This window comes from Dromaius novaehollandiae, chromosome 10, assembly GCF_036370855.1.
Source record: "Dromaius novaehollandiae isolate bDroNov1 chromosome 10, bDroNov1.hap1, whole genome shotgun sequence".
NCBI lineage: Eukaryota > Metazoa > Chordata > Aves > Casuariiformes > Dromaiidae > Dromaius > Dromaius novaehollandiae.
This window is the reverse complement of record NC_088107.1, coordinates 10,482,520-10,506,925: the sequence shown is the minus strand read 5'-3', so window position 1 is coordinate 10,506,925 and position 24,406 is coordinate 10,482,520. Positions and strand designations below refer to the sequence as shown.

The 24,406-nt window shown below is 40.7% G+C and overlaps 1 protein-coding gene and 1 long non-coding RNA gene across 10 annotated transcripts in view; one reads left to right on the top strand and one right to left on the bottom strand.

Annotated features, from left to right (window-relative positions):
• IL16 (interleukin 16) overlaps positions 1-22,552 on the bottom strand; it is a 49,254-nt gene extending 26,702 nt beyond the window's left edge. For 2 of the 9 annotated variants that reach the window (XM_064517267.1, XM_064517268.1), the window contains exons 1-2: positions 9,573-9,700; positions 7,689-8,100 (exon numbers count right to left, since the gene is read on the bottom strand). In XM_064517267.1, coding sequence (XP_064373337.1) covers positions 7,689-8,100; positions 9,573-9,664 — 504 coding nt within the window. In that variant the 5' untranslated portion in view covers positions 9,665-9,700. Of the gene's footprint in view, positions 1-7,688; positions 8,101-9,572; positions 9,701-12,715; positions 12,770-22,263 lie in introns of those variants that run through there. The other 7 variants (XM_026121301.2, XM_026121303.2, XM_064517270.1 and 4 more) reach the window with 7 other exon arrangements.
• Positions 13,099-24,391, top strand: LOC112996021 (uncharacterized). The gene is made up of 5 exons (XR_003262324.2): positions 13,099-13,352; positions 18,948-19,062; positions 19,422-19,632; positions 21,861-21,978; positions 23,878-24,391. It is a non-coding gene; the product is annotated as an uncharacterized LOC112996021 (long non-coding RNA).
• The last annotated feature ends 15 nt before the right edge of the window (positions 24,392-24,406 follow it).

The window sequence follows — 24,406 nt, the reverse complement described above, 5'->3', positions numbered from 1 at the left end:
AGGAATAGTGGCAATTTTTAATATGTTTTGTATTCAGAATTCAAGTCTAGACTTGCCAGCTACTCTCCTTAGAGTCCTTTCTCTTGTGTACTGCTCTTTTGAAATATATAGATCTGCTCTCACAGATACTGGTCAGCTGTGCATACATACACACACATAGCTGTTCACCGCACTTCATTCCATTTTGTTTTTGTTTTTAACTTCACAGTGGGCCTTTACAGACAGTCTCCAGCTCATCTCCGTTAAGAGCACTGTTGGGCTCACACCCTTCCAGTAGCTTGTTCACAGTGTGCAGGTTCTCCATTCACAGTGTTTAGAAAAGTCTTTATTATTAATTGTCCCAAAGTCGTTTGGCTCCCCTCAGTTTTGCAGGAGGTTTCAGAGGTGCAGTGGGTTTTGCTCTGAGGTTTTCCCTTGCAGGAGTAGAGCACCATGCAAGTTCTTTAGGGTAGACGTTGTGTTTTGTACGATGGGACACCTGTCAGGCTGGAAATTCCAGGTCGTATTGGGACATACATGTGAAAGGACACAGATGAGATATAAATATTCTTTCCAAGAGCCATCAGTTGCATGCATTTATTTAGTCAGGGGGAAAGTAGAAGTTAAATCCATTGTATGTTGCAGAAAAATCTTGAGAAAAAATACATTTTTTGTTTAAATCTGTAGTCATCTTACCAGGTTGGGCTACATTTCAGATAAGCTCTGTGTGCCAGTTGCTTTCGAAATTCATTTATGTGAATTATTAAAAAAAAAAAAAATTGGGCTGGAGGGACATGTGGCAAATATGTGTATGTTGTCAGCATCTGCACTTTTTTGGGTCCTGGATATAGATCACTATATTCACATCCAAGTTATTGCAACATGACAGAAAATTAATAAAAGCTGTTCTTTAGAAAAATAAACATTTGACCTATTCATGTGCCAGCAGCCGATTTGCACTGGGTTTTCTTCTTTAATGTATTTTATTTCCTGTCTAGCTTATTATTTTATGCATAGGAATACTGCTGATGGTTCCAAAAGTAGAGACATTATTTGTTTTGCATCCTCCTGCCTTTTAATGTATCCTGCTAGTTTTGCAAGATGATTTATAGCTCTGAACCTAGCAAATGCTGAAATTTGTTAAAATAAGGTTGGCAGGTTTTGTGTGTGGGCAGGTGGATTCGAGGTCAAACTTACCTACTCATTATTGGAACATATGTTTAAATGCTAATTAGCTGCCAGAAAATAGAATACCTTAGCCTTTAAGAGCCTTCGCCATCCAATACTTGAAGACTCTGGGGAAGCTCGTATTTGCATTATACCCACCAACCTGAAGGTAAAATGAAAAAAGTCTGCAGGAGTGCAATATGAACAAAATCTGTATTTAAACTGGATCTGCTTGGCTGAAAGATTAAGATCAAAGGTGGAGCTCAAGAGCCCTCTTGAATGCATTTGTGTTACAGGTGAGAGTAAATTGATTTTTCATATGTTTCATTCTGGGAAAGTAATCTCCAAGTTCAGACTAGCTCCCCACCTTCACCCCCTCTTTTTCACACCAAATGCAGAGTTTCTGAGGATGTTTTTCTATCTGCCATTTAAGATATTTCTTTTCTCTTCATGTTCTCATTAGACATTTCTAGCCCAGAGTCCCGTCTGAAAACATCTCATTCCAGATGTTGTTTTGAAATAAGGGTAACCATGGCATCTGTGGAAAACTAAAAAACTTTTGTGCACTCCTAACATAAGACACAGTAGTTAGATTGTCTGAAATGAAGTGTTATACAAGGCTAGTTCAAGTAAGGTCTTTGACTCAGTTAACTAAGCATATGACAATAAGCTGATTGACTGTTGTTTTAAAAAGGGCAAAAAATAAAACAAAAAAAATCTTACAACAGTACAATAGTGAATTTAAACATTTGGCTTTTCTAGCCTCCTGACTGTGAAATGGGTCAGATTTCCAAGATTCAGAGAGAACAGCCTTTGGGATTTTTTTTCAAGAAGCATTTTTTTCTGCATCAGTTGTAACAAAAAAAGGGCTAGAGTCTCTCTGGCACAAACTGATATGACTTTGCTAATTCTGATGTTCCCCAGCCGATTCCTTGGTCCTTTCAAAATATTTTTAGTAGATATAATTCATTTTCCTAGCAGCAAATTCCCTTTGCAACTAATAAAATGGTAGAAGCTAGAAAGCCTTTGGATAATGCAAGAAGCAGGGCATGGGATTCAAGTTCTGCCGTAGGTAGACAACTTGGCACAACACATGTTACAGACAGACCTTTCTACCCATCATCTGGGTTTTGGTATGTTTTTCTGGCAACCTTTGCCCCGGCCAACATTTTGCAGCACACACTGTCTTTATATAACACCCTCTTTCCCAGCTTGCTCAGGGATTAACGTGGCCCTGGTGTCACAAAAGCAAGAAGGCAGGGAATGCAGAGAGACAGAACATACAGAAGAAGGGAGGCAAACATGTAAATGCCTAAATAAATGCAGTCTCTCCTCTGGCTTTGTTTTTCTATCCTGCCCATCGGCTCCTGTTTGAGACATTACAGTCTGTTGCCATAACACTTGTCCTGGTACCAGAGGGCCAGATAACAGGCTCTTGCACAAAGCCAAGTTAGCAAAAATACATTCTGGTGATGGCCAAGGGAGAGAACGACCTTTTGCTTTTTTCCTGCTTGAGACAGGCGGTCAGAGACCAAGGGAAGTGAGGAGAGAGAGGTTTCTAAAACCGAGTGGAGCCATGCAGTTAGATCAGTCTGGATCCAATGTTCACGTAAAAAGCCAGCCTTTCCCTGTTACAATTTATTCTAGATGGTTTCTCGCCCTGGCTGCCAGCCCCTCTGGAAGGTAATTATCAATGCTTTCCAGGGTATCGGTGGTGCAGTGAAGAGAAACCACAGACCGTAATGGAATGCTCCTAGAAGCAGCACTCAACCCCAGCAGAGATAGCTGTTCTCTGAAGAACGTGAGTTGATATTTTCTAGTCCCGTCCTTTCTCCCTACAACTGGCATAGCCTCAGGCTTGTTAGTGACACGAGCAGGCAAAGCCGTCTTCCACACTGTTTGTTGTGTTGGTGCACCAGGTACACCAGATATCAGACACTGAAATTTCTTTTTTCTTTCTTTCTTTCCTTTTCGAGTCACCTAAAAATTACTATTTTATGAGAATCAGACAAGCTGTAAAGGAGATCTGCTAGATTACACACTGTGATGCTGGCTTTCCAGCTCTGCCCATGCCAGACTAAATGCAGCTCATCTTAGAAGCCAAGTGGTCCTGGAGTAAGCTGAACAGATGTTCAGGAAGTCCTGGGTGCTGAAGGCACAAGGAGCAATAGTCAATGTGAGTGAATATTGGAACATAGAAACCAAGTGAATGGAAAAATATTGTTCATACCCTCCCATCATTGCAGAACCTACATTAGAGAAGGGAAAAAAACCTTTGCTCTTTAGAATGTACAATGAAAGAAAAGGAGATACTTTGAAGAGGACAAGAGAGATTAACGGATCAGACTGAGACATTTTTTCCCAGGTACCTTCTCACAAACTCTAAGTTGTTATGTGCTATAAGATTTTGATCCAGTTTTTCCTATCCTGGCTGAGCACAGTGATGTATTATTTGCTTATACTGCTTTCCTGCACCATCAGCCAGGCAGAGAGAAAGATGATTGGGAAGTCTATGAAGTGATAGCCCTTAGGGGGACATCTGCCCTTGCCTTTCTGCTGACCAGCATGTAGGTGAATGAAGCTGCTGTTGCAATGCACAAATAATGCTGGGGAGACAGAGGAGGAAAAAAGGAAAAAAGTGGCGTTTGATAGGAAGTGAGGAGTAGTTGCATGATGTGCTTATTCACTGCAGGTTGCTCCTTTGTCTCCTGAAGATCACCAAGAGCCTTGTGAGTACTACCAGATTCTTTCTACCACATGATCAGAAAATCAGAATACTTTTATTAGAAAATGAAAGGAAATATTTTATATATATATATTATAGCTTAAAAGAGGATGTTTTTCCCTGCCAAAATAGGTGGAGGAAGTTTTTATTTACCTGTACAGTAGAATAGAATGTAATGCAGTCTGTTTTGGTGATTCTTTAAAACACATGTCCAAGATAACTAGCTACAAAGATCTCTGAGCATTCCTAGCTAATAGGAATTCAGAAAATCGTGATCACAATTTGTAAAGTCTTGGGATCTAATAGTACATTGCACATTCCTCCTTGAAAGATAAAAGGCTTAAAGTAGTCTCTTAAACAGAATTTCAGAACCTTTTCTGGAGACTTTGACTTCAATTTCACGTCAAAGTGTTTTTATTTTTCAGAAGAGTAAAGACCCGTACTGAGGCCATAACACAATACATAGTTCCTGGATTTAAATCCTGGAGAAGCTACTGACCAGTTTCTCTCATCAAATTCTTTACAACAGACGGAACAGAAGTTGCCCAGAACACATGATTATGAACTGAACTCCTATCATCCAGTACTGCCCACGTGACTTCTTGTCTCATAATAAAGCTGTAAATCATCACAGTAAATGTGGTAGGCAGCCTCACAACTAAATATTGTCCATCCTCAGCCCACTTGGTGGTTTAGTGATATAAACAGGGGCTATGGATGCTTTGGTTACAAACAAAAATATGCGCACTGGTACAAGTCCAGTTTTTTTGCATCGGGGGAGCTAACCTTGGTAATATTCCTTAGGAGAGTCAAATTTAGCCAAATACAAGGTTGCAGTCCCCTCACGTGTGTCAGCACTGTACTATGGGTCAGAAGACAGGGGAACAGCTACATCACTTCACAGTCCCACCCCGATCAGTGCAGGTCTAACTGGCACCAAAACTCATGCATAGTTTCTTGAAAAGAGGATCTAACCAAACCTGGTTTCATATGACTTTCAAAATTCTCTGGTGTCCAATAAGATCCAAGTTCCACCTTGAAGTTTTTGCCACAGTCAGGGCAATGAGAGGCGAGTGTTTCTGTGGGGGCTCTCTGGAGTCTAATATGGGTTGTACTTACGCCATGCTGCTTCCCTGAGTGGCTACAGTAACAGTTTCTGGTGAAGAGTCTCTAATTCTCAAACGAAGACTGAATTGAAAGGAATTGCTGTTATGATGCAGAGATGCCCAATCTTCAAAAATTCTTCTCCTGACTCTCATTCCTCTGTTTGAAGAAGTGCCTAGTTTCTCAGACTGTTAGAATAGTAATGGACCCTAGGGCTATTTTTTGGGATCCTGAAGATTTTGGAATCAGGAAAATGTGCATTTAATACATATGCAGAAGTCCTGAAACACTGTGAGATTTACTCATGGTTTATGCAGTGGTGACTTCTGCATAATTGACAGTGTGGCTCAGAGAGATACCTACATGAACTAGTGTTTGGAAGACTGATGTTCCAGATTTCCCCTTAACTCTGGAGCAGAGATGCACAATGAGCATTAAATCATGTAGCACTCTTAAATGTTTCTCTTCCCTAGTGTGTCAGCAAAAATGAAGTTGTTCAGTTCTGTGAGAGCTGTTATCACCTTCAGAGTCACGTTTAGGGCTACAGGTGCTGGAAAGCAGAATAATGGGATATTCTCAGTGAAACCACAGAAAAAAATTGAATTGTTTTCTTGGACAAAGACAGGCGCCCATCAGTTCTGAGTCGCACATCATGGATTTTCGAAGTGGCACGTAGAGATGAAGAGTGTGGTGCAGTGGGATTGGAGAATGCCTGTTGACTTCTTTCTTAAAGAGAGAGGTTTTGAGCTTAAGCTCTCTAAAATGCATGGTACACAGGAAGGTTGTAATGGCAGGCTTGTGCCGTATGGAAGAGAGAGATCAGTCCTTTCATGATATAAGGCAAAGCTCAGCAACAGTTGTACAAGGTAAGGTCAATGTAGCTTTTAGCAACATTTGTTCTGCCTAGCCGAGATAAGACCTTTTAGAATCACTGATCCATGACTCTGAAAGGTATGGAAAATTAGCAAGTAGTGTCAGAAGGGGTGCATATTGTTATCAGAGCTTTGGAGAAGAAATTTAATGTGCCCTGGGTCTGCAGTGCCAATGAGCGAACCAAGCGCTGCCGTAAGGCCTTGGGTTGCTCATTTATGTCACCATCCCTCCAGGCTTCTGACCCATCCTGTTCCGTGACACTGACACTTCAGCCTAAGGAGAGGATTTATACCCTCCACAGTTGTATTAGTCTTCTCAGCGGCGTTACAGTAGTTATGAGACATACTCCATTCCCCAGATGCCTTTTTGAGCTACCTGCCAACTGTTAAAGCAAATGATCTAAACTTTTCTGCAGTAAGATACTGAATAGTTTCATATGGGTTTGGATCACAACCATTATTGGAACCCAGCATATTCTGGAGGTATGCAAGCAAGCAGATTGTGGCAGCTGACAGGCATCTAAGAAAGCATTTCAGCTGTGTTTAAAAAAGAAGAGGCGAGACCTCACAGAGGCCAGCCTCTTCCTCGCTCTCATAAGGAAATCAGCAGAATGCATGTGGACTGTTTCCAAGGGGAGGAGGCTGTGTGGTTTTGCAGGTGACTGAGTGTATTTTGGGTCTTGGCTCAGTTTCAGCTGTTTATGTTTTCTGCCAGAATGCAACAGAAAGTTGGCTTGTTTCTGTCTCATGTTATGGCTTTGGCAGGGGCTGAAATGCCTCACATCCAGAACGTGGTCCTGCTGCAGTCTTTGCAATTTTGGGCTGCGTGCTGTGGTCGTTACCAAGAAACTGAAGGAGTAAGGGGAGAGTCATATTTTCAGTACTACTTTGTGACTGGGTGTTTAGATGTGAAGATCTGGTTTTAGGCAGTTTCTATCAAAGATATGTAAAATATAATATTTTTCTTACGTATTCTGTTTTATGTGAAGGACTCAGTTCCTTCACACAAGCCACTGTTTGCTCCGGTAAGTAATGACCACGTGTTTATTTCGAGCCTTTCCTCTAGGAACTGTTGTATCGGTTATATACGCTGTCTGTGTACCAGAAGGACACAGACTGCATTAAGAGTCATGTCACACCTGCAGTGAGGTCCCCTCTGGGGTGAAGCTCACACACCTCACAACAACAGATAGCGAGAAAGTGAAGAATTATGATATCTCCCTGAGAAGGAACTTTCTAAAGACATGTAGAATACATTGCTCACACTGAAAAATGGTCAGAGCTTTACGGTAAAAATACTTCCTTCTTGATTAAAAAAAAAAAAAAGTTGTAATATGAGGCTGTTAAAATTTTGCTCTCACACCTCAAGAGACAGTGACATCTCTGGTGGTATAGAGCTACCACCACCTCCTTCCTGAATCAGAGAGAAAGACCTTTTGTCTGCTGAATCTCCTGTCTTTCATAGTATTAACACAATTCATACTTGCATAGCTTGTGAGATCTCATAGTATCACTGCTTACAAATGCATCTACTATAGTGACAGCTTTATATTTTGAGCTAAATAGCTATAGTGCAGGTAGAAAGCACCAGCTGTGCTAGTCTGAATGCAAAGAGAGTGGCCCAGGAGTCACTGATTTCAGTGGAACATCAATCAATAGAGTGCAACAGCACAGCAGGGAGGCTAATACATTTTCATGTTGTTTATAGAGAGCAGGAACACTGCAGGCTCATAAGCTCTGACAGAAACAGTGGAATCCTGTGCTCCTGAGAAATATGAATTAATCCATTTAGGAACTTCTGTGATGGGAATCATAAAAATAAACTACACCAGGTTGCCTACCTTGACAAATAACTTTCTTCTCATGTTGTTGCAGTTTTCATTTGCCGCAGCTTTGGACTGGACCATGCTGGTGATCACGCATGGAGGATCGGGTGGGCTGTCTTCTGTTTCTGATGTGCATGGCAGTTGTGTTCTAGAACAGCAGTCAAAATCCTCTTGACCCCAATTGGTAGAAATCTCAAAGGAATCGGGGCATTTCTCATCTGGACTTGACCCATCATCACTGTTTTTGGCATTGCAAAGTATAAGTGATCTTGAAATAGAGCGAAACTTTCTTGACTTCCTGTTCCCAGCGTTGCTCTTGCGATCCATCTTCAGAGAGCTGGTGATGCTGCTCTTTTTCCTGTCGTTCTCCCATTTATGTGGCATGATACTTTCAATAACTTTCTCCGCTTCTCTGGAGCTAAATATCCTCCAGGAAAGGAAATATAAAAAGTGAGTTGTAATATACCCCACTTTCCCCCACTTAATAACCTACACTACTGAAAAGCCCTAATGAATAAATCGAATCAACAGAGCCTTTCAGTCTGCTAACAGCCACGTGGTATCTCATGACTTGCTAATTCTGTTTCTGTGCAGTGCTCTACTAAATTCTCCTTCACCTTTTCATTCTCTTCCCCTGCTCCCCAAGCACAATGGAGTGCTTTTAATAAATGTTTTTGATGCTTCCATTGTGCTGCTTCCTTTTGGCTTCTGCTGAATTTGCATGTTGAAATCCCAAATTGAAAAGGAAGATACTTAAAAGCATTATTCTATCCTCCTAACGTTATTTGGAAAGAGGGGGCTCCTTCTGAAGTTTGATTCATGAAACCACTATAATTCAAACAAGATTAATCAAATTGTCGGGGTTAAGTTCTCTGCCTGGCACATCTGATTTGTAAGTGGTTTAGTAAAAGTAGATCTTAGCCATGAGAGAGTAAGGAATGCCAGGCTGCTTTAAAACTCCTACCTTTGCAGACCAGAACTCACTTAAGACTGTGCATTTAACAGCAACAGAGAGATCCATTGAAGCACTTTAGATGTGAATATCTGATTAGGGATTGAACTCTATAAAAGAATACAGCTCCAATCCATCAATCAAAAAAGTGGCCCATTAAAGAAATGGTTTGTTCCAGTGTATGATTCAGCATACCAAATTAAGAGAAAATGGAAGAAAGGCTATACAAGAAAAGTATGGCAAAAGTTAGAGCTTTTGTAAAATGAGTGAAGTAATGAGTATGTTAAAATAACAAAGGGTTGCTTTGTTAACAATGTTTCCACTTTCTTTCAGAACAAGTAGTTACATAGAAATATTTTGTTAGGTATGTGTCAGTCCTGGAAAAAAATTCAACGGGAGGAAGTCTAAATGAATTGTTTTGACTTTCTCACTTAGTTTTGATTATCATTTTCATTACAGAAGCTTTTGTATTCTCTTAACATAGGACAATACTTTATTAATAATATATGCTGTCATTCTAGAAGAAATGCCTACTGAAGCTGAAGGATTTGCATAAATCTCAGAAGGCTGTAGATGTTATATACCAAATTGGAAACCAATGTAATTTGAAAAGAGATTCTTAAGTATAGCTTTGAGAGGAAAAAAAAAATACGATGTGCTATAAACTGTTTTTTTTTTTTTTTCTGTGTCTATATAGAATTAGGTAAGTATATGTGCACTTTCTACCTAAAATGCCACTGGTGATATAAAAATGGTAGAAGGCAGATTTTCTAAGGACTCCTAACAGTCACAGCAAGGAACACAGGCCTGTGAGTTCTGACTAAGCCAGATCCATCATATAATAAATCCTCAGGATTATGTTTTTCTCTTTTTTTCCCCTCATAAAATAACCATGAAAAACTCTGAACAAAACCAAAAACAGATGATAAATAATTTGCAGTGAGTACCTTTCTGAAAGAATTTTATGATGTTCCTTGAGAAGTGCACAGTTCAGCGTGCATCTGAGTTTGTCTGGATTTGTAAAAGAAAGATTTTGCATGTAGCTTTTTCAGGTGGAGCAAATAGATCCCTTTATCTGCCAGGGAGAAGCATGTTAATTTGCGTGGTCCTTTCTGGCATTTTTGGTAAGTGATACTCCTATAAAAGTTCAAAGATAACTTATTTTCTGTCATACCCATCCTAATATTGTTCTTCTCCTTAATGTCTCTCTTCCTGAACAAAATCCCTAATGCTTCCCAAAACTCGTGTCCTGAGCACTGGAATTCCTTGGGTGTCCCAGCAGAACACTGTTCCATGGCAAAATTAAAGTTTGAAAGCTCTGGGAGAGCATGTCAAGTTCAGCAGAACTGGTGGGCGTTCTGCCCTCTCCTCTGTGTCTGGGAGCCTCTCCTCTCTGTCCTTGTGGGAGAATCCGGCCCTCCTGGCTGGGAACACTGGAGCCAAACTCACTGGGCTCCCAGTGCACCCCTGCTCCACCCCTGGCACTAGGAAAGGGTCAAACTGAACTGGCATTTTCTCCCCCGTTCTCTTCAGTACGCAGCGTGTTCTATGTCCCGTGTTTCGCTTTCTTTTTTCTTTTATTCAGAGCAGCCTCTTTTCTTATGAAGAGCAACAGGGTTTGCAGCCACGGGCGAATGCAGCCCCAGGGTGGGTGGCGGACTGCCCGCCAGCACAGGCACGCTCCCTTCATGTGACACAGCGCACTGAACGAAGGGACATCTAAGCCTATGTGCAAGGATACAGAGGCCAGAGGGATGACATGGAGTTCAGCTTTACCACATGGATTTTGTGGTTGACTTTGGGTCTTATTTCTCTAGCATTAATCTCCCTTTCTGCGCAACTGAGAGAAGCTACTTTTCAGAACCTCTGTTTGTAAATTATTTTGAAGTACAGAGATGAAAAGTGCTATGACTTACATCAGAATAATAATTTCGAGAGCTGAAATAAGGAGTTGTTACTGATGAAATTTAGCCTCACAAGTCTGCAGTTTGTCATATGCTTTTCTGTTGATTACTTTGTGTTAATTAAAAGCTGACTGACACTCATCCCTACAAATATGTAAGGACTTTCAAGGTTTGGGATTTTTTTTGTTTTTATTTTGTTAAAGTGGACCATTTCAAGTGTTTTGGTTAGCCCAAAACTTTAGAATACTTTATTATGCACCCACCTAATTGCAGTTTTTGAGTTGGGAAATCCCTATTAAAGTCCCAGTGTATTAAGAAGTTAATCTTGTAAAGCTTGATGTTGCTTTTCTTGTATATCTCAAGGTATTTTAGAGGAAGGGAAAAATGAAATCAGTCCCATTAGAACAGAATGCTCTTGAAAAAGCAGTATGACGGATAGGACGAGAACTTCACACCCTGCTGACATGCTGGAGTGACTTATACAAGTACCTCCCCCCAGCATCTTGATAGAAAGCAGCAGAGCTATCTTGCACAGGTCTGTGCAATGCGCATCACTTGAAAGCCTGCATGGGGATTGTGCTGTGATTCTGGCAATTGCTGTTAGATGCTAGCAATAACAATGTCAGAAATGAGCCTGAATTGTACATTCAGACTTAAACAACCTTGCCTGTAGGGGAAAACTAGAAGAAAAAGCACTTTTTGTTCAAGGATTTCAGTGTTGTACTAAAATTAACTGCACTCTTATCTCCCCCTAAGAAACAGAATTAAATAGAGCCATTAAGCACATGGGTAAGCAGAAGACTAAGTAGTTTAATGGCTGAAATGCGGCCCTCTGGAGGTTGGCATGCTAGGATAAAGGAGAGAGAGAGATGCAGGACCGCTTTCTCACTCTACCTGAAGCTGCTGACCTTAAGAGAGAGCATTGCCATCAGTACTAAATGCTCCAAAAGATGCCTCTCCAACTAATGTTAGGCATCTTGGATGCAGGGAACACATAGAAGCACCTGTTGAAATAGTGAAGGAAACACAGCTCTAAGTGCACCCTGCCATCCCACCCTGCCTGCAAAGCCTCCTCAGGAATTCTGCCTTATGCAGAGAGAAAACATTTTCTGCCCTGCTCCATCAGCTCCTTTCCCCTTCCCTCCATCCCCCAGAGCTCAACCACCTCTCAAAGACCAAATTTAACCCTGAATGATTTACCAAGTATCTCAAAGCAAGCCAGTGGCTGAGCTGAAAATAAACCCAGTAGACCTGATGACTTCTAGTTAAATACTTGCTCTAAGTAGTAGATCATAGCCCAGGTCTTAACTAAGGCTGCATCCTTTCCAGAGCTTCTGATTCAGGGTTGCATAAGTGACAGAAATACAGGAGGCACCAAAAACACAGTCTATAAATTTCCCGATATAAATAACCTGAAATGTTATTTTACACAGCAAACAGCATCACAAGTGCCAGAGAAGTTTTATGATTCATTGCCATCTTCCACCAATTTTAATTCAAGGTATTGTGGGCATGGACAATTACTTCAAAGTCAATTCTCCAAGCCATTCATCTTTCTTTTCAGTGCACTCGCTGCTTGTCATTTTCTTTTGCCATTCCTATACCTCCAGCGCTCCTGATGGAAGTTGTCTGTGGTTTGTAATGCAAACCAAATGTTCCCTCTCTTTTCCTTTTTTTTCCCCCAAGCTTTGTTTTTCCAGCTTTAAGTTTAAAAAGCCCTAACTCAATCTGTCCTCTGCAAACAAAATACATAATTTGAGCTGTGCCCATTTGGTTCAGATTTTTGGTTGGATATTAAACTGAGCATTTACAAGATGTAAATAATTTGGTGTAGCTCCCAGACTGAATGGTAGTACTCTGCTGTTAGACAGTAGGAGAGTTAGATCTGTTCTTTGCTAGCAAGAACAAGATGAGCTTTATATTACCAAGTGCTAACAGCATGATATCTTGCATCCCATTTTAATCTAGATCTTGTGATCTTTGTCAGATTCATTCCTGAGCAATACTATTACACTGAACTATTGCAGATGCCTAGTATTTCCAGGCAATAAGAAGGACTAGAGATCTGGAAGTTTTCTAATAAAGAGCAAGGCACTTTTGGAGAGTCGGATTTACTGTTTAAAAAAAAAACAAAACCAAAAACCCTATACCTACTGTAAAATAAAAATTCAAAAGGAGGAACTTACAACAGCGAGGCAGACAAACCTGACTTCTGCAGAAGGCTGTTCCTCTTCATAGGCCTGGCAAAAAAAGACAGAGTGAATAATTGAAAACACACCCTCGTGATATCACGTGACTCAGTTTCAGTAATTCTGCTCAGTACATTGGAACAGAGCTATTGTTTCCTAATTGAAGAAAATGTCAGCAAGGATAGATAAACAAAAGCAATGGGATGCAGTATTGGGGAAACGGTTTCCAGCAAGCTTCCAGCTGCCCAAGGAAGACAAGACCATTTAAGGAGTCTGTGTCATTTGTTTTTACCCATTGCTCTCTGGTCCAGGGATTGATGGGGTTCAGGCATGTTAGGCTTACTGCGAGGGGGAGGAAAATCCATGCTAATCAAGTGCAGGATTTCCTGCTAGAGGCCGAGACGGCCAGCATGTTTCTTGTAATTTTCAGCAGATATTTTAAGCATTAAGCTAGTAAGACGTTCATAGGTTACTTCTGCTCCAGGAGCAAAAAATAATAGGAGCCACATTTGAATGCCAAGCCCTTGCATTGTTCACCATGAAACGGCATGGTCTCTTCAACCTACCCGTTCTTGTACCCGCCTCCTTATGGGCTAGATTGTAACTGTGTGATCCAGCGTGATCAAAGGCCCCGGTAAGTTGTTATGCTTTCTGTGGAGCATCCCAGGGAATGGGAACTATGTCTTGGATTTCCAGTTCTCTCTGTTACATCTTTCTTTTTCTGCAAAGTAAGTTCGCAGTCTACTCTACTATCATGGCAACTTCTCCCAGCCAGCACTGGTGAGCTGCATTGACCATTGCTGGTGGGAGCAGTCAGCCACCTTTCTGCCACATCCCCAGGCATGATCAGCTGGTTTTCATCTAACACGCAGAGGCTGCTCTTTCCTCGCCTGTCAATCCTCCGTTCTGCTCACACCCTGGCAAGTCACAGTCTTGCTTCAGAAACCCACTTCCTCTCAATGAATTTCTGTGACTGCTTTAAGTGTAAGGTAGGCACAAGATACATAGGGAGTCTGTAAATTAAGAGAAGGAAAAAGAAGTTCCAAAACAAAAAGTATTGTCTCTGAAATGGTTAATGCTAGTTTATTGAAATAGGGAGGCCTCTTTGGAATTTTCTCACAACCTATAAATCCTATACTCTTCTGGAAAATGTAAACAGAAACCCGAATTTTACACCTGGCCCCGTCTGGTCATGGAAATGGTCAACAAGAGAGTGCTTAGACACCTGCTACCCTCTATGTGTTCTCTGGCTCTAAGATGCTGGATTTACTGGTCTGTCATTTAACTTACAAAAGAGAAAGAGAGAAAGTATAAAATGGGTTTAAAATATTTTTCTGGCATGGACTCATGTTTATTGGTCTCCTGTGACTGCTAGATAAAATCTGTGCTGTGAAGACAAACATCTGTCCCATGAGAATGACATACTGGGACAAAAAGCAAAGCTTTCTCTGCTCTGCTCTGTACATCATCTACAGTAGCACTGAAATCCTCTGTCCCTGGTAATATAATTGTGGCTAATTTATATTTTAAGTGTTTAGAAAAAGAAGAGAATTCAGTATCGCTTTCCCAACCAATAAGATTTCAGGGTATCAGTTAGCCAAAAGACATCTGATGTAAGGGACACAGTTTTAACCTGGATCACTGGATGATAGTAAACGTGGAACATTTCCATATTATTTTAAATTCTAATTTTGTAGATGAGCCGTGCTTTGGCACTGAGTAGTGAACACTGGATATCAAGTAGCTTTCCTGGAAAGAAGGAGAATTAGGGAGCTGATTTTGTGCTTTCCGAAACAGTTCATCACTGTATTTGAATTGAGAGGACAGTGACCTGGTATATAAATTGGGGTTTTATAGTGCTAGTATTGTAAAATGAAATATCAATGAGCAAACAAAGCTACATACTGTTTACCACTTAACTGTCTTGCACGGTAACACACACATGCTTTTGTTTAGCAATAGAGAATTCATTCACACAAAATCTTAACAGCCTCTGAGTTTTGATCCAAACTGATCACACTGGAAGCTCAACAGCATTGGAAAGCTTTTTTTTTTTTTTTTTTTTTTTTTTTTTAATTTCTTCCCATTGTCACATGTTATTGCACTTCCTGACTATGGGCTAAATTCTGTAGTCCTTAAGCCTTTGGGAGTTTTGTTCATGTAGAATCTGGACTTCTGCCAAGGCCAGCAGCAGAAACATAAATATCACAAGGAGGGACTGTTTTTCATGATGTTTCATTCTAACCTTTTGCAGTTTTTTTCATCTTCTCTGTACAGTAATTGTCAGTGCCCAGTGGTGAACAGAAAAGCATGTTTTCAGAAGCCATAAGGAAAAAGGAGAGAGAGAGAGAACCTCTGCTGCGCCTGCCATGTTGTAGTAATGGTATGCTTTGATATTGGATCTTGTGGTCAATCTTCATTACTTAGTTCAAAGACATCATACCAGAAAAAAAGGGCACTGATCACTGATCAGAGGCTGGAATTTTGTATGAAAAGATTGAAATGGTGTGGACTCTCCTTTACAGAAAGGAGCTGCCTTGATAGAGGTTTGTGAAACCTCTAGGCAATAGGCAATATAAGGAAAATCAGCTGGGTTCCCTTACTGTCTTTTTGGGAAAGGAACAGGAAAAGAAGAATGTAGCAAAAACAAAAGAGTTCAAACAAATAAAAGGAAATACAATCTACAGCATAATTAATGTATGGAACAAGAAGAGAGCAGAAATCACGAGCCCTTTGAAGTTAGCTATTTTGCCTTTGAATTCAGTAGGACATAGATTTCACCCCAAGAGATGAGTAGATGAAAACAGTATCTGCAGTTAAAGGGAATAACATGTTTAAGGGGCAGCAACTCTTGCTTCAGAATAAAAGTTAAACTACCATTCATGGGTAGGGTGGTATGTCTGTTCTGAGATGGGGTCATAGTTACCCCTTAATGGAGACCCTTTTCTGACACGTGGAGTTAATTTCTATTGGAGATGGGGAGTAGACATAGAGTAGTCATTGGACTAATTTTTTATAACAGTTCTTCTCTTTTGCCTGACTAAAAGCAGGATGTGTCTAGAACCACAGCAGATACAGGAAATGATCCCTCTTTCTCCCAAATTACTTTCCAAATCCAAAGGTACCTTCTGTAGTGCAAATATACAGACTAATCAGAACTGAATGTTTTGCCTGTTGCTATTAGTGATAACCTTTCCTAAAAAAGAAGCATATAAACTTAAACGCAACATTAGTACTGGGCAAAGCTAAGTAATGGTGGAACTTAGCTCTAGTTCCGATCTCAACCCAACTCCAAATACTCCATGTGTTAATAAGAGGCAGAGCCAATAGTTTGAGATGTTCTTGTTTTTGTCCTGTCCTTACAGTGCTCAGCAAACCAGTGAAGTAGTTGTGCCTTAAACACAGTGACAATTTTCCCGCGTTGCCATATTCCAGACAAGTTATGTTGCAGAGGACAGTCATCCCTTCATTGCTGCTAAGCCAGGACTGGATTAGTCACCTGCGTCTTGGGTTTTGCAGCTTTCACTCTGCCCTTCCATCCATCAAAACATAGCAACATAGGAACTGGCACACGGAGTCACAGTATAAAACAGTTCAGTATTCTTCTCTAGCAATGGCCAATAGCTATTGCTTCAAAGGAATTACCTTGCAAAAAAGCAATTAAGAGAGAACTTGCTTTCAGGAAGAGTTTCCTCCCAGCACCTTCTTGGTTAGAGCAGGCTGCCACTCTGAGGTTTTGTATGTATTCCAAAGTTGTTGAGGCTTTTTGCATTATGATTGGATAGTCTTGTTTTCAGCAGAAGCTGCAAACTGCCCATAATGGGTAAGTATTGCATTGTGTCAAATTAGGTAAATCTGTTTCTGATTCCTTTTGTCACTTAGTACCTAGCTTCTGCAAGGAAGCATGAAGAATGTATTTTTCCTCTAAAGATGAAATAAATCCTGTGTAATGTAACTGTAATCCATCCTTTTCTGTCTCCCATTAAGTTTTTGATTTCAAGAGTATCCAGAGGCAATGAGTTTCACGTGTTACATGAAAATGTACTTGCTTGTAATTGTTTTAAATTTGCTGCCTCTAAAATTTGTTCAGTTGTTGTACGAAGAAAAATATCCTGATCTTCAAGTCTTTGTAGAGTCCTGTTGTCACTGATGTTGGTACACTGATCGTTCTATTGGTATCACCCTCTATTCCCTACCTACTTTTAACTATTCTTCTGCCTCTTCCTGTCTCTCAGCTTCATGCTTCTTTTCATATGCTTTGATTCCCTCTTCAGGTCCTTTTGTAAAAATCCACTTCCTTTTGTGAACTTTTTTACCTAACTCTTTTATAATGGTATCCAGCTCTGCAGCCTTCTAGGCTATTTCTCAGTGAATTGCCTTCCTATGAGTTAATTCAAGTTTCTAGAGCTTGTCTTCCCAAATATGTTGCTTGTGTTGCATGATGTGCACTCGCACTCTGCATGATTACTGACCTTATTCTGGTGTCACTGCTTGATGTTATTGTATACCTACCAAGTTTTGGGTGCAAAAAAGTAGCATATGTGATCCACATAAATACGCATTAGGAGCATGTGTGATTGAAAAAATACAGCAGTGGCAGCATGAAGAGCATTACTGTGTGTAGCCATGGTATAGGGTGTGAAGGACAGTAAGAATGATGCTCTTTCAACAAAGTGTTTCTGGTTGTTTATTATTTTAATATTCTTGTACTGTGTCTATAGACCATGTGTAAGTAATTACGCTGGGTTAGAAAAACACTACAGAATATTTGTCTGAACTATGATGTTGCTAAGTATCTGGGTAGTGGAGGCAAGCTCCATCAATTTTTCAAAGTGATTGACCAATATAAAGTTTATAACTTACTGCAGCACCAGAGTAGTAAAAAAATCATGTGAGCTCCCCTGTATGGTGTCATTCTGATTTTAAACAAATATTTTTAAAGGTTATGACTTTACCTCTTTATTCCACATTTCCAGTCACATAACGTTCCTTTTTCATCTGACTTTGCATTCCTCTTGATTTATATTCCCCTGAACTGTAGGCTGAAATAAGGGGCCCTTTAGGTTGAATGAAAGGGGAATTATCAATTGCCAAAACTATGATTTATTGGGGGGGGCGGGGGGGAGGAGAAGGGCAAATTAACTTACTCTACATACGAAAGTCACAGGAAAATTTTCTCTGTATTTTTTAATGACTGTAGTATAAAAGAGGCATTTAGACTTACTGGTTTTACATTTTACTGCGAGTTCAGGGCTGGACTCTATCACATTGCTTGTGGCTGCGTAGTCCTCTACCCCTTGAATGGACTGATAAGAGTGCATGGAAGTACTGAAAAGGTATACTTAATCCATCTGAATACTAGTGGTAGAATTTGTTCCGTATTTTAGACTCTCAGACACCACTTTGTAAGGCCTGATCTCGATCTCGCTGAGGTCAGTGGCATGTTAGCCTTTAGCATCTCACAGGTGGCATGCGTGATTCCATCTCGGTTGCGGGGCTTGTTCTTTTTTTTTTTTTTTTTTTTGCCTTGCCAATGTTTGATGAGGAATTATGCAATATTTTCCTCATACATATCTGTGCCCGAATAAGAGGAATTTCAGCTGCAAGGCTTTAGTAGCAGCTATTTCTGAGTATCTGTCATTCCAGGTGCCTGGCAGAGGCAAAGCTACTTAATCCAGCTGCTTCTTCTCTGCACTAAATGAGTCTTGAAGAACCTTCACATTTCTGCTGCTTTACTTTATCTCAAGTCTGTGACAAGCAGAATGAAACTGAATGGATGGGGGGGTTTTTGTGGTGTTGAAGACAGCAGGGTAAAGCTCCAATGGCAGCTGTCTTGCTCTTAACTTCTACAATGCTGTAGCTTCTGAACTAACCTAATTCATCATGCTTACCACAGATGTTGCTCACTAGCATTACAGTCAGCAGCAGGGTGAGGCAAGATTAGCTTACAGGTTCCTCTTGGGTGAAACAGCATTGTCTGTCACATAAACAGCTCGCAGGGAAGATGCAGAGTACAACCCTCTGGTGCTTCACGGGATCCAGCGACACCCCACCTGTAGGTGTGACAGACTGTGCTGGAGTCAGCTTTAACATCTGGCATCTGGCTTTTCTCCCAAGTTTCGAGATCAGCTCACACCTTCAGAGCAGTATCTAACGTTAAATAGCTCAGGCTTAGTGACAGGCAGAACTTAGCTGAGGGCTCCTGACCCTGGACTCTTTTTTCCTACAGAATCAGAGATTTTAAGCCCAGAAGAGGTGGCTCCAATTAGCCAGTCTGACTAACCTGACAAAGCGAAAATTTTAACCTGTAATTCCTGTATTGATGGCAATAAATTCTGCTCCAGGTAAAGTGTATCTGTTAAAATAAGCATCAAATCTGAATGTAAAGACATTATCCCTCCAGTCCCAAATAACTTGCTCTATCCTCAGACAGATCGTTCCACTGGTTAGTGACTGTTGCTTTTAAACATTACTATGTCCTGATACTCATCTGCATTTGTTTCTATATTTGTCCAAAAGAGCCTTAGTATTACTGTTATGGCATAGTAAGCGCCCCTGATCACTTCCCTAGCATTTTTGTGAAGATTAATAAGGGGGGAAGGGTGCCATAAAAACTTTATTGCATGACCTGATATTTGACAGATTTTGTATTTTTGTGATGACCTCAGTCTAAACATTGAAAAAATAACTGTTATTTCTACAGTACGTGTTATCCAAGGCTCCCAGACAGTAATTAACTGAGCTCCATAGCATTAGGACATGGAGGGGATACCTTAATCCATACAGCATACAGAAGAAGGAACAACTCAGACCAGAGGTGCTGTACTTCTATCGCAACTGATGGAGGGGACAAGAGCAGCTATAAGGCTGGGTCATGCCAGAGCTTGTCCACCTCCTGACTACAAGGCTGTCTTGTGAGTAGACCATCTGGAAAGGATGTCTGGGTATTAACAACATGCTGGTATGTCTGCGAGTATGTAAAATGGCACGTTAAGGCTTACACAGTGCTATGTGCTCTAGTCAGTATGCTCCAGCAATGTGACAACGGGCCTGGTCCTGAGGGCACCCACAGGACACCTAACACTAGAGTAGAGATGTGCTCAGAAAGGTCACGTTTTCAAGTGTCCTTTACTCATGGATGCCCATTTTTTGAGTAGGAATCCAGAGATCTCCAGAAGAATCAGTAACTAAATCCGTTGTCTCACGTTTGACTTCCCAAAAGAAACAGCCTCTTCTGGAATTTTAGTTCAAAGTGATGGTTCAAAATCATATTCTAAGCCAACCACGCAACCAGCATCATAGCTCAGGATTTCCACTCTGGTTTTCTTTGTTTTTTCTTCAACAGCTTTTAAGCTGATTATCAATCTTGTCTTTTAACGTGTGTGAATCTTGAAAGGCTTGATTCGAACATCCCAAAGATAAGAATAACCAGACTTTTGGGGGTTGCATACAAGTGTAGGAGCTTTAAAATTATTATCTTTTCCTATTCTTGGCCAAAACAATCCCAAATGCAGCAGTTCATAAAAAAAAATGGGCAGGGGAAAAAAGTGTTAAGGATTTGACAATATCAGTTTAGGCTCACCATTAGTTTTGGGCAATGGCTTACCTGTAACTGAACGTTGTCAGCCACATCTAATACACACCACTCAGTCTATAAGGCAGTAGCAGTCCATCGTAGCCCATTTTTGGACAGAGCACTGTGCTGTGACCATGGGGGTCTTCCAGCTCTGATAGTGACCTCTTGCTTTGACCTTAGATAAGTTTATTTCCATCCCCCCAAATCACTTTCCTCATCAATGAAATGAGCTGATGGCTCTCACTTTTTTTGGATGTGTAGGGATTTCTCTGATGAAAAGTACTGTAAGGCGCTGCTTTAATGGAACAGAGAACAGAGTTAACTGCTCTTAGAAAACAGTAATTATTTGCTTGTGTCATTAACTCTGTCCTACATCAACACATCTCATATTATGCAGAATACATCACATACCAAGTTTATTCCATATGTTAATTCCAGAAACGTTGTAGCAGAAAAGCATGTAAAATAACACTCTAGAGTAGGTTTTATGCTGTGATATAGCTTGCATAATACTGTTACGTTATAAAAACACTAGGCGAGTGGAAGCAGCAGATCACATCCTTGGTGATCTCTTATAGCGAAGAGCTGTAAAAGCGATGAAAAGAGGCCGTGTTCTGTAGGTTCAGTCCCCCGGCATAAATGTCAGCAGTTTGACAGCCCCACAGCTTTGTGTCATCTGTCCACAGCCGCAGGACGGGGCGGAGGGGAGCGCGTTGGCCCCACCTCTGTTGTGACAGCGATGGCCCTGCCGACAGCGGCCGGAGGCGCTCCGGCACTGACCGCCGCTCCCGGGGGCTCCGTGCCAGGAGGTGTCCGCTCAGCCCGGAGCACGCCAGCTCCGCGGCGAGGCTGCACAGCCGGGGTGGGCAACGCATCCTTCACAGGGACACGTTACACCAGCCCGCGTGCATCTGCTGTAGGCTCGCACTGTATGAATCAGTTCCTAACGAGGCTCACGATAAAGGGCACTATTAAGCGAACACTGCATTAATAATGCTGGCATGGTTCCGAGTCTACAGATGTTATTTATAGTGTATGACTAAACAAATATGCATTCCCTTTGAGGCTGAGATTCTGGACCAATTTACTGATTTCCTGTATAGGCTGGTTCATGCGGAGATTCAAGTAAATAGTGCATTTGGACATCTTGCTTGGAACTGTGCTCTGAGCTGGTGATGGATAATCATATTAATGTTTAATTTTAAATTGGTTTGGAAATGTGTATGTGTTTTCAGAGGTTAGATATTTCCCCTATCCAGTTCTCATGGAGCAATATGTTTTCCTGCATTGCTTCTTTAAATGAAAATAAAATATTTAAAGAATATAGCTTGCAGTTACACAGCAGAGTTGAAATGAACAGAAAAGTTAGAAACAATCTGGGAAGAAAATGGGCTTGGAAAAAGAAGAAAAAGAAAACTATTCTCTCCTCTACATCCTGTTTTGAAATTAGTTCCTTTCTCTTATTCATGAAGATTAATTATAAGTGAGAGAGATTTTGTAGATTTAAAAATGCATTTGAGTAATGAATCATTTAATTACTGCTTTTGTTTCTTTTCTGTCTCTTAGAATATTACAGGTTTAGAAAGGCCTTCAAAACTGAAGAAAGTTCCTGGTACAATCTGCTTTTATATATGTTCTTCCAGGAGGAATCTTGTCCAGCAAAGCGAAAGCATCCTAGATTAAGGTACTTCCATGCACAGCATCTCTGCTTTAAGTCATAAGACTGATGAGCAAACAGCAATAATTACTTCAAATTTCCCATATCATTTAAAAATAAGATATCTATGACACAGAATACATGGGCAAAAGCATAAAGTTTAAATTGTAAACATCCTGGTTTTACCTTTTGTCTGATTACTCTTCTCATTTAGTTTCTCACATACAAACAGTTTGAAAATGATACATATTTACATACAAAAACTGCTGACAGTATGATGCCCAAATAATATGATATAAAAATATCACTTACCATTGCCAAGTATCTTCTCATTTGAATTCATTATCATGATTTTGTGGACATGAAATATACAGCAGAGTCACTTCCCAGTGTGTTAAGTACTTGACAAAATAATAAATGCACTGTAACTCCACAGTGTTTGGATATTTGACTGTAACTCCTAAGCATGCAAAGTGACTACTCAGTGTAACATTTTTTCCTCAGCAGAAAATGCCTTTGCTATTTGCCAGCAAATCTTTAATGCTTTAGATTGGGTATTTCCAACTACCGCCCTACTTGCTAGGCAGATGTGTATAAAAGAGATGTTATTTCACTGAATCAACCACTGAGATCGTAACCCTTTTCCTGTACCACAAACAGAAATGTAAAACCTCAGACTTTCCTTTTGGACTTCTACTGACTTGTGTCTGTTGTAAGAAAGCAAAACACAACTAGTCCAAGGGCTAATATATGGAAAATGTGTTAAAATGTTTTAGATCATCTCATTGCTTCTAATTCCTGCCATTCATTGGTTAACTGGCTCTTTCCGTGTTTATGTAGTTGCATGGTACAAATACAACACCTAAACTCCATGCCCAAAGTTGAAATGATTCATTTATTACTTCTTGCTCAAAAAAAAAAAAAAAAAAAAAAGAAAGAAAACACAGTGTGCTCATTTAACCCAAGTGAGTGAAAACGCCTTTCATAAGGTCTGCAAGGGCTTTGGGAGGTTGTTCTTCAGTGAATAAAGCCTGTGTAGTGGAGGGAAGAGTTTTGTCTGAGGATGGCACAAATCAAACTAAAGCAAACAGAAAGGAACTTGGGACCCTTTTGCTGTGTGAAGACAAGATAAACGTGATAATAGTAAAGGAGGTGCAAATGTTATTCATGTCAGATCACTTTTGAGAGGGATTCAGTCTGCTGGGGAGAGGAGTGGAGGGAGAAGGGCAGGAGGGAGGAGGAGGGCTTGTGCCTGCCAGTGCTCTGCTCTCTGAAACTATGCCACTGGTCACTGTTTATTTACGTCTTTTTGTGAGGTGATTACCCTAAATAGATAATACATAGGGCTTTCCATCTTCTCAGTGCATATAAAGATTAGTTAATTAAATGTTACAGCCACCATGGAGAAAGCCCAAGAGAGATCATGACAGAGGGCCATACTAAATACAAAGTGGAAAACATGACTGAGTAAAGGCATTTCCTCCGGTCCTTTTCCTGATTTGGAGACAACATGAGAAGTCTCCGTTCTTTAGGATGTACCACGTTGACTGCTGACATTGGCCATGGGTCCAGTCGCTTTTTTGAAGGACCAGGGAAATACAGTGGACAGCCCTTATTCTCCTGCCTGTGTCCCAGCTGTAATGTAAGCACCTCCAGCACAACTCTGTCGGGACACTGCTATTCTACCTTCATTCATCATCCTCTCCAGATGGGCATTAGACTTAATCAAATTCTAGCCCTAACAGCTTGTTTCAGGACCACAGCTGGAATCAGCGTGTCTAGACTAGCACTGATTTATTCCTGGCTCTCAGACCTGTGTGCAAGCTACTATTCCATATGCTTCTTGTTAGAGAGGCAATATTGCCATTTCACAGCATAACTTTAATTTTTCTTTTTTTTTTCCTCTCCCTATTTTATTGTAATTAGAATTTATTATGCCTGTGTGGGAAGTCACATATCCCGTCCCTGTTCTGAGCACCACCACTGCCAGTTCTGCTGGATCAGAGCAAACGTCCAGATCAACAAAATAAAGTTCACAAAGGAAACGGTTAAATTTTCTGACTGGCTTCACTCTGTCACAGAAAATGCTAAACGCATTTGTAAGTTACATAAAACTGCATCAGTTCATATTTTCCCCTCCTGGTTTCGCAGCCCAAGACTGCAAAAGGACATTGTGACATCTCTAAGCTCTCAAGAGTTTGGTAATAAAAGTGAAAACCCTCGGCAGAAAACAGCACCGTCTCGCTCCACACCCTCCCACTGCTGGGCAAATGATTTTCCCATTTTCCTCACTTATCCTCAGACTAAACAATGTTAAATTTACAAATCTGACAGCTATTTATAGCAAGCACATCTACCCCAGGAGCCGCAGAGGCTGGTGTGTATCGCTGCCCATAATCCACAGGACAGCTCTCAACCTGGCATGTCTGGTAGTTAGGAGAGAAACTTCACGCCT